Consider the following 9,723-nt stretch of genomic DNA (forward strand, 5'->3'; position numbering starts at 1 on the left):
TGTGTAATCCCACCACATTGCTAGTCCATTCCCTTCTCGTCAGCCTTCTGCCTCCCCCAGCCTCCTAGGGCTTGGACCTCCTAGGGACCTGCTGAGACACTAATGGAAGGCAGCTGTGCATGTCTAGACTCAGTCTCTTGTGCTTTATAGGAGATGGCCTAGCTTGCCCCCGTCTCAGCTTCAGTGATGCCACCAGGGAGGAGGCCAAAGCCAGACCCACAAAGCCAGTCCCGCTTACCCGGCCCCTTTCCAGCTCCCAGCCCACAACAGGGGCTCTGCTCTGTGTCTATGCACGGGGTACTGTGAATCAAACCAATAGCGGGGGGCTCAGTGCCAGACTAGTAACTAGACAATCTGAGGTTCTGGGAAGTCACTGGGCCTCAGTTTCTTTATCTAGGGAGTAAGTTGGGCAGTCAGGCAGTGGTGGCTCATGCGTTTTAATCCCAGCACTCAGGAGGCAAAGGCAGGCAGATCTCTGAGTTCACCTGTTCTACAAAGCAAATTCCAGGACAGCCAGGGCTACACAGAGAAACCCTGTTTCAAAAACAACATCAACAACAACAAAAAAAGAAGAGAGAGAGAGAGAGAGAGAGAGAGAGAGAGAGAGAGAGAGAAAGGAAGAAAGAAAGAAAGAAAAAAAGAAAGGAAGGAAGAAAGAAAGAAAGGAAGGAAGGAAGAAAAGAAAAAAAGAAAGAAGCCAGGCAGTGGTGGCGCATGCCTTTAATCCCAGCACTCAGGAGGCAGAGCCAGGTGGACCTTTGTGAGTTCGAGACCAGCCTGGTCTACAGAGCGAGATCCAGGACAGGCACCAAAACTACACAGAGAAACCCTGTCTTGAAAACAAACAAACAAACAAAAAAAAAAAAAAAAAAAAAAAAAACAAAAAACAAAAAAAGAAAGGAAGAAAGAAAGAAAAGATCAATGGTTAAGAGCACTAGCTGCTCTTCCAGAGGTCCTGAGTTCAATTTCCAGCACCCACATGGCAGCTCACAGCTGTCCGTAACTCACTCAGTTCCAGGCGATCTGATACCTTCATACTAATGCACATAAAATAAAGTTAAATATTTTTTTAAAAGAAAGAAAGAAAAAAAAAGAAAATGAGTTGGGTTTGCTCAGGGCGTTTACCTGGAAGACAGTGAGCCCCTTGGAAAGATGTATAAAGTTATAAGATGGGAACAGTTCCAAGCTTTTGTTCTCTTTGCTGTATATCTCAGGCTGGCCTCAAACTTGGAGCAATGAGGCTCCTGGGTGCGGGGATTACATGAACCACCATGCCTGGCTTGTCATATACTTTTTTTTTTTTTTAAGAAGCATAAATATTTGTGTGCAGTGTTGAAAATCTACAACTTCTTGTTAAATTCACATTTGCACTTCACCTTTTTAAACAAACATTTCTAATCATTTTTTAAAAAGATTTATTTATTATGTATACAGTGTTCTGCCTGCATGCCAGAAGAGGGCGCCAGACTCATTACAGATGGTTGGGAGCCACCATGTGGGTGCTGGGAATTGAACTCAGGACCTCTGGAGAGCAGCCAGTGCTCTTAACCGCTGAGCCCTCTCTCCAGCCCCTCTAATCATTATTTTATACAGATATAGATATGTAAATACAACATCGAGTTCAGTGGTCCTTCAGCATTTTCCACTTAAGTGTTTTGTTTTGTTTTGTTTTTTAACATAAAAACAGGTTATAATTCCAAAGTCCAGAGTTATTTGAAACTGGAAAATATTTTCTCTATAGAAAATAGTAAAAATTACAACATTTCCCAATAAACCCTTTGAAGCCAAATAATAGCTGAATTATACATGTGAATATTGATTAGATTCTGGGATACAGAAGAGACCTATCTTCATCTGTTCAGAAAGCTATGTTTTACTTAAGCTGTGTAAGTGAGATTCCTATTCATCTTCCCCTTCACTGTTTGATTTACAGCAGACATTTTTCTATAGGCTCATCCATAATCTAAAAAGATTTTAGCCTCCCCTCCTGAAAGTACGGCCAGCATATCCTTTCATCAGCTTGATACGGTACAAATTCTTATTCTAATAGTGGAATGTTTCACTAAAGTTTGCCCAGTTATTGGTCAAAACCAAAACTTAATATAAGCCACAGTCATCCTAGGGTCCCCCCTGCTAGGTAGCCTCCCTGGTTCTGTGGGTTGCAGTCTGATTGTCCTTTGCTTTATATCTAGTATCCACTTATGAGTGAGTACATACCATGTTTGTCCTTCTGAGTCTGGGTTACCTCACTCAGGATATTTTCTAGTTGCATCCATTTGCCTGCAAATTTCATGTTTTTCTTGCTGCTGAGTAGTACTCCATTGTGTATATATACCACATTTCTTTTTTCTTTTCTTTCTTTCTTTTTCTTTCTTTCTTTCTTTCTTTTTTTTTTTTTTTTTTTTTTTTTTGAGACAGGGTTTCTCTGTGTAGTTTTGGTAGCTGTCCTGGATCTCCCTCTGTAGACCAGGCTGGCCTTGAACTCACAGAGATCTGCCTGGCTCTGCCTCCCCAGTGCTGGGATTAAAAGCATGTGCCACCACCGCCCGGCATACCACATTTTTTTAAATCCATTCTTTAGTTGATGATTGTCACAAACTTTTAAAAGATTTTTTTAATGTATTTCTTTCTCTGTCTCTCTCCCTCTTTGTTTCTCTTACATGTGTGTGCATGCCCATGTATGTGGGCATCAGAAGCACTGGAGCTGGAGTTACAGGTGGCTGTGAGCTGTCCAATGTGGGCTCTGGGAATTGAACTCGCACCCTCTGGAAGAGCAGCAAACATTCTAAACTGCCAAGCATCTCTCCAGCACCCAAGTCTTATACTCTTGAATGAAAGGTCATATCTTTAGGGGCTGAGTGGGTGGAGGTGGAGTGTATGCTAAGTACACACCGTACCGCAGCGCTATACCCCCAGTGCTAAATAGATTGGATTTCCAGGACCTGGGATGGATTCAATGGTTATTTAGGAGTTCTTAATGATTGAGGCTCCCTGAAAATTAGACTCCCTCCGTGTATTTTCCTGTAAAGGTTGTCATAGCTCATGGGATGTACCTTCTAGGCCTGGGTGACGTTCAGGAAGAAATGACACAGGGGTGGAGTGTCGCTCAGGAGCAGAGACATCGTCTGTCATGAATGAACCCAACAGTGGAACAGGCTTTCCTGGGAGGTGGACTCCTGGACCCACCTCCGCTCAGTCAGCAGCTCTGTTGCTGTGATGTAGTGACCAAAGACCAGGGGGCGGAAAGAGTCTGTTCAGCTTACAGATGACAGCCCGTCACCAAGGGAGGCCAGGGAGTAACTCAAGGCAGAAACCTGGAGGTAGGCACAGAGGCAGAGACCGTGGGGAAATGCTGCTTACTGACCGGTTGCCACCTCAGCAGTCCCAATTCAGCACTGAAAACCTGGAAGGTTCTTAGAGAGCCACTGGTCCTTAGTCAACGATGGAAGCCTGAGAACACTGGTTCTGGTGTCAGCGAGGGCAGCAACAGTAGAGGGTGGGTTAACTTGGTGACGAGGGAAGACCAAGCAGGGGAAAGGAGACTAACCTCCCTTCTGCTGTGACCCTTTTTTATCTGAGTCATTTCTAGAAGGTGCCAACCAAATTTGGGGTGCGTCTTCCTAACATCTATTAAGGCCATTAGAATTCTTCGGTTGAGGCTCCCTACTCGGTAGACCCTAATTTGTGGCAGGTGGACGTTAAAACCAACCATCATAACCTTTCCAAACAACCCAATGTCAACCAATCAACAGAAAGCCCCAGTGAGGCCTGAGCCTACACATACCGCAGCCACCAGTGAGTGGACAGCACCACCTTCTGGCCTGGAATGGAACTAGTGCCTATGGAGAGGGCTCAGGGCACAGGTATGTTTTATGTTCGCCTCCCCTCTGGCGATTGTCTCTACCTCGGAGTGGTTGGCATGGGGTGTCTCCAACACCTTCTCCCTGAGTTGGGCCGGAAATGATGTGTCCGTGCTCAGCTGAGCTTGGTCAAAGCCACCCCACTTCCAGGCCTTGGAAAGTTAAAGCTAGAGCCCAAGGTAGCAATTGCAGCTTGCTACCATGGACCTGAGCCCAGAAGTCAGCGTCCCTTTGTGCCAAGCCCTGCGCATGGTGGGGTCCACCATCCCCTCCCCTGCTCAGAACTGAGGTCAAGGTGTATGGTCTAACGGTCCCAGTGTCTTCTCTTCACTGTCACCCGTAGTTTCCATGAAAGGCTCTGCTGCCGAGCAGCCACCCTAGAAATGGACAGCCCGTTTCCCAGCATGACTCAGAGCTCTCCCGGACCTACCACTGGACATCCTTCTCAAACCACACTGGTGCCTCCATAACCCTTTTGCTACTCAATCCCACCCCATTGCTTTTCTTCTAAGGTTTGGAAGCCAAGCCCTGGCAATCAGGCTCAGCTGCCATGGCCTGTGGTACCAAGCTCCGGTTGACGTCACTCATCAGTACAGGCTGAAGTCTCTCACCTCTCATCTGCAAGATGGAGGAGGCGGCTGACCCTACTTCATTATATTGCGAAGATTAAAGAATCAATGTAAATCCATGTAAAGTGGTACTTGGGTCACAGCGATTATTGAAAACCCTACTGGCAGCCACTACTACACTAAGTGGGAAAATAAATGCCACTTCCTGTTTAAGAACAGACCCACATTTAAATAGACTTAAATTAAGCACCTCACACTGGCCTGTTCTGAGGCCCTGGGCAGGTTTCAAGCAGTTGAGTGAACACAGGCATACCGCTATTGTGACTAGGACCCTCTGGCCAGGCTACTACTTGACACATGCCCAAGTCTCAGCCACTCTGGAGAATGGAAGCCTGTGATTAGACAGGTGAGCTCATAGTCCCCTAACACCTGAAACCAACTCCTAACTGCTACTTCTGAGCTGCTGTATACAATGGTTTCCGGCTTTTCCACCTTATACTCAGGACTGGCATCAAGTACCATTACCCACTAAGTCATCTCCAGCCTATTTCCCCACTCACCGCCTTGGAGGGGGTGGCAGGGCCTCACCCCGTAAGCCATATAACCCTGCCCCCCTTCTGACAAGTGGGCATGCTTGAGACAGCTTCTACTTGGCTCTAAGCTAGAGGCCAGGCTGGCCTTGAACTTCTTTAACTCATGGTCAAGAGCAAGAACCACAAGCATCAAATCACAAGTCCTTAAGGGGCAGTTCTGAAATAAAGTATTTTGAGGCAAGGGTAGAAACTATTCCTCATACTCCTTCTAAGTTGGCCCACACCCTCCAAAAACAAGGTTAAAATCACCCCCCGACCCCGGAATGGTGTACTAGACTTAAAGAAATGGCTGACACCCCGGGCTCATGTGGCCAGCCGGGGACCTCGAATCATTAAAGACGCAGCAGCCAAATCGCTAGAAAAAGAGGGCAACAGACAAGGGCTTGTTTTATTTTAATGACTGATCCACCTAGGCCACAGGCGGCCCACTATGTACAGACACGAGGGAAGCTTTATTTCTTGGTCTCTTCCTCCTTGGACAGCGTCTTGATGATCTCCTCCTTCTTGGCCTGGAGACGCTCCTCCCGGCGCTTTCGGGCTTCCTTGGTCTTAGACCTGCGAGCCTCAGCCTGGTCACTAGAAGGAAGAAAAATGATGGTCAGTCTGGGGACAGGCGAGCAGCTAAGGAGACAGAAGCACACCCCCAGACCTCCACACCCCCAGAGCTTGTCACCCCGAGGAAGGGCAGCTCTGGCAATGTGCGGGGCAAGGAGCAGGAACCTCTCTAGTCGACAGCTGTGCTCCTAACGCATCAAGCAGCACCAGGTCCTTTTTCAGTACTGTTACAATCAAGGCCAGCGCTGCCCCTAGGGGAACTCTAAAAGACACTTACGCCAGGAGCTTCTTGCGGGCCTTGTCTGCCTTCAGCTTGTGGATGTGTTCCATGAGAATCCGCTTGTTTTTGAAGACATTCCCCTTGACCTTCAGATACAGGCTGTGATACCTGCAGGGTCAAGGAACACAGCTCTGGTTAGCTATGGGACCGGGGGCTGGTACTGTGGGCTCTTCCTCTCCCCAGGTCACTAAGCCTGTTCAGTTTCCTTCCCATTACTACAGGGACTACTGTTCCCAAAGCCAGACTCCTTGGGCAGTTCCTACATAGAAGCTGCCTGGTAAATTCAATTTCTGGGCTACTCTGATGGCACAGGGGAAACCAAGAAGAAAACAACCCTCCTAGAATCAGACTACTCCCTTGGCAGGATTCTCTACTCAAAGGCAGTGAGACAGAGATCTATGAAAAGACAAAGCCCAAAGTGGCAGAGGGTAGGCTTACATATGGCGGTCAATCTTCTTGGATTCACGGTATCTCCTGAGAAGTCGGCGCAGGATCCGCATCCTTCTCATCCAGGTTACCTTCTCAGGCATCCGAGCGTTGGCAGTACCCTTCCGCTTCCCTGTGCGAGAATTATGTAAGCTTCAAGGACTTGTTTTAAGTCGGTTACTAGATACAAGGAAATTATTGTTCTCTTATCCTATAAGCATGTGGCTATGACAGGAAGAAAGGTAGTATGACATGGTGGCTTTGGATGCAGTGTGACAAGGGCCCTAGAAAGTGTTTTTCCCAAACAATGAGACATGCACATCTATGTCCAGGCGTCTGTGAGTCACCTGGTGAGTGCTAGGAACCAAACCTCGAATCCTCTGCACGTGCAGTAAGCGGCGCCAATTTCTGAGCCACCTCTCCACCCCCCAGGTTTAGAACATCCAGTATAATATACAGACTTAATAATATTAACATCTTTCTCAAGAATAAACACAACCCAGTGCCAACTTGTATCCATGTATCCACAAGAGAAAAAAAAAGTAATGTAAAGCAGTAAAATAATGGCACATGAGACGAGAAAAAGATCACCAGTGTTTGTGCAGACCTCAAGAGTCTTTGACAAGGACTGGAACTGAACCCAGGCCCTTAAGCGTGTTAGGCAACTGCTCTACCACTAAACTAGATCTCTGTATCCACCATTTAAGAGTGGGGAAAAGGGAAGACCAGCCTCACCTATGCCCATATGCCTGCCCTTCCGTCGAGCCAAGGTGTTTTTCCGGCATCGTGCCCGGGAATGGACGGTCACAGGCTTCCGGATGATCAGCCCATCCTTGATCAGCTTCCGGATCTGCTGACCTGAGAAAGCAAAAGGCACCTATTTAGTTAGCAAAGGCCTAGCCACAAACTCAGAGACATTGCTTATATCTTTGATCCAACATTCTCAAAGGAGCTGAAATCGTGGTGAACTTGTCATAAAGCATTTCTACCTTGTAAATATTCACAGCATAGTGTACCCAAAATGCGGCTGTAACACAGGATGACTTGAAGCCATCTGCCATCTACTCATTTGCCATGAAAACAATATACTAACAAACCTCTGCTCATGTCTTGAAGCTTCATCCAACATCCTTCTAGTCCTCAAGTCTCTTCTCACAACCTCCATAAAGTATTCACTGTGCACAGTTCATTAATGTAACACTGGATGGTCGCAGTAATTTCCTTTCTCAGGCAAATGCCAATAAAAGGATCTGTTTTTTGGTTTTGTTTTTTTTTTTAACCCCGTTTTACAGCTAGCTCCCCTAGACCGTGAGCTTTCTTAGGAGGTGAGGGTAAAGGACCATACTCACGGGAGTTGGCATTGGCGATTTCATTGGTCTCATTGGGGTCCAACCAGACCTTCTTCTTACCACATCGGAGGACGCTAGAGGCAAGCCTCTTCTGCAGCCTGAGCATACTAGGGAAACACAGAAAGCGATATGAGGCCCTGGAAGCCACTTCTGGACAATAACACTCAAGGCAAAATCTTCTCTCCAAAGTCTTAATATTGTTTTAGAAAGTGGACAAAACACGCACTAATATCTACACATCGTTACTGTTAAGGCTGAAGACACTTCTCAGTCCCAAGATTTTCGCCATCCCTTCGTGTTCCCTGCTAACCATTTCCAAATCAAGATCACTGTTGAAGCTGTGGGCAGTGCATGCAGATGTAGAAAACTTAAGTCCTTAGCCATTAGGGGGTCTAAGAGGGGCCTTAAGCCTTTTCAAGTATTTGGATGTAGTTCGGAGTTTAGTGTTAAGGATCAGGCCTGTGACTGTTGACTCAGGACAGGCGCGGCCCTCGGCCTTCTGTGCTCTTTGTCACGGTAACGAATGCCGCCCAGCAGTCCTTGCAGTTTGCTACAGCTGTCCGAGTGCAAGCCAGCCCGGCGCCTCACCCTCGGCAGACGGAGGCCTGGGCTTGCCCGAGACTTGTCCCACGTCACATGGCCAGGGGCGCCAGGGAGCCACTCATGCCCGGCTGCCGCCGCTCTACCCGCGTGGTGGCCCGCGACGCGAGCCGGGAGGCCTCGGCGCCCCGCACCCCACCCTCCCCGGGCCCGGGCCGCGCGAGCTCGCGCCCTCCCCGCGCTCCCGCCGCGGCCGCAGCGCGCCTGCCTCCCTCCCTCTCCTCTCTGCCAGCCCGGGTCGCGGCCCTGATCCCCGCCAAGCCCCGCCGGCGCCATGGGCCGAGAACCGAGAGCCGCGCGCGCTCACCTCATGGCTGCGGACGCAGCGGCGAAAGGAAAGAGCTTGCTGGTCGCCGGCTCCTCCCATTATCTGCGAAGGGGAGAGCCCAAGCCCCGCTCCACGTTCGTCTGCCTTTCCGCTCGGCTCTCTCACCTTCTCCCGTCTCAGGCTCACTCGCGTCCTTCCTAAAAATTTGTGATCATGGATGCTTAAGGTCGAGAATCGGTTTTAGACGTTAAAACACAGACGGTATACCCCCTTCCGTCGGGCAAAGTGGTTCAGTCCAACCTCGCGGCAGGCATGCGCAGTGAGGGCATTTGATCACGTGGGTATTTGGGTGGCCGGAAGTCACGCTGAGTCGCGCAGGCGGAGTGAGGAAGGTTTGGCCTAGTCCTCACGGAGGGCCGGTCATCAAGGGAAGGTTGTTATTTTAGCTGGGGGGAAATTAGCGAACGAAGCGTTAGAGAGTAATAACGGCAGAAAGCAAGCAAACGCAGCCTCGCATTCGCCCTCATAGAGTAAGAACTGGTATGCGAGCTAAACCACCAAGAGGTTTATCCCGGTGCCACTGCAAATCCCTAATCTCTGGGTGCAGCCTCCATCGTGGATTGAACCTAATCCTAATATTTCTGTCATCCACTTGTGAAAATCATATGCATCTGCTTTTACAAAGGAAGGCATTAGCACGAGCAAGCGGAACCAATGTTTGGCTCACGGTAGCAAGCACATGAGTAAATGAATGGTCTAAACCAAAAAGTCCAACGGCTTTGGATACCCCTGAGCGATAACCCGAGGAGAATGTTCTAGGGTTCAAGAATTAAAACATCTGGAGATCTGGAGCAGAGCAGTCCGCTCCCTCCCTTAATTCTAGCAGTCAGGAGATGAGATCGAGGTAGCAAGATAGCCAAATTTAAGGATCCCGTGCAGTTTGAGCTACAGAATGAGACCCTGCCTTTAAAAAAAAAAAAATCTGGTCAAGCATGGTGGTACACACCTGATCTTCCAGTACTGGCGAGGCAGGAGGATCACAAGTTGAAGGTCATCCTCAGCTCGATATGGAGTTCAAGGCCAGCCTAGAAATCCTGACTGAAAAAAAAAAAAAAAAAAAAAAAAAATGCTGAGATGGCCAGGATTGAGTACTCGCTGCTCCACCAGAGAAATATAGTTGGGTTTCCAACACCCATATCTGGTGGTTCACAACTGCCTGTTAC

The 9,723-nt window shown here is 48.4% G+C and overlaps 1 protein-coding gene across 1 annotated transcript; it reads right to left on the reverse strand.

Moving 5' to 3' along the window:
* Positions 1-5,386: 5,386 nt before the first annotated feature.
* Rpl19 (ribosomal protein L19) lies at positions 5,387-8,645 on the reverse strand. Its single transcript, XM_028889552.2, has 6 exons — positions 8,540-8,645; positions 7,633-7,739; positions 7,019-7,141; positions 6,296-6,416; positions 5,855-5,965; positions 5,387-5,598 (listed from the first exon to the last, which is right to left on the reverse strand). Exons 1-6 carry the CDS (start codon positions 8,542-8,544, stop codon positions 5,475-5,477), a joined length of 591 nt encoding a protein of 196 aa, XP_028745385.1. The 5' UTR covers positions 8,545-8,645; the 3' UTR covers positions 5,387-5,474.
* Between the last annotated feature and the right edge of the window lie 1,078 nt (positions 8,646-9,723).

Source organism: Peromyscus leucopus, chromosome 8b, assembly GCF_004664715.2.
Source record: "Peromyscus leucopus breed LL Stock chromosome 8b, UCI_PerLeu_2.1, whole genome shotgun sequence".
Taxonomy (NCBI): Eukaryota; Metazoa; Chordata; class Mammalia; order Rodentia; family Cricetidae; genus Peromyscus; species Peromyscus leucopus.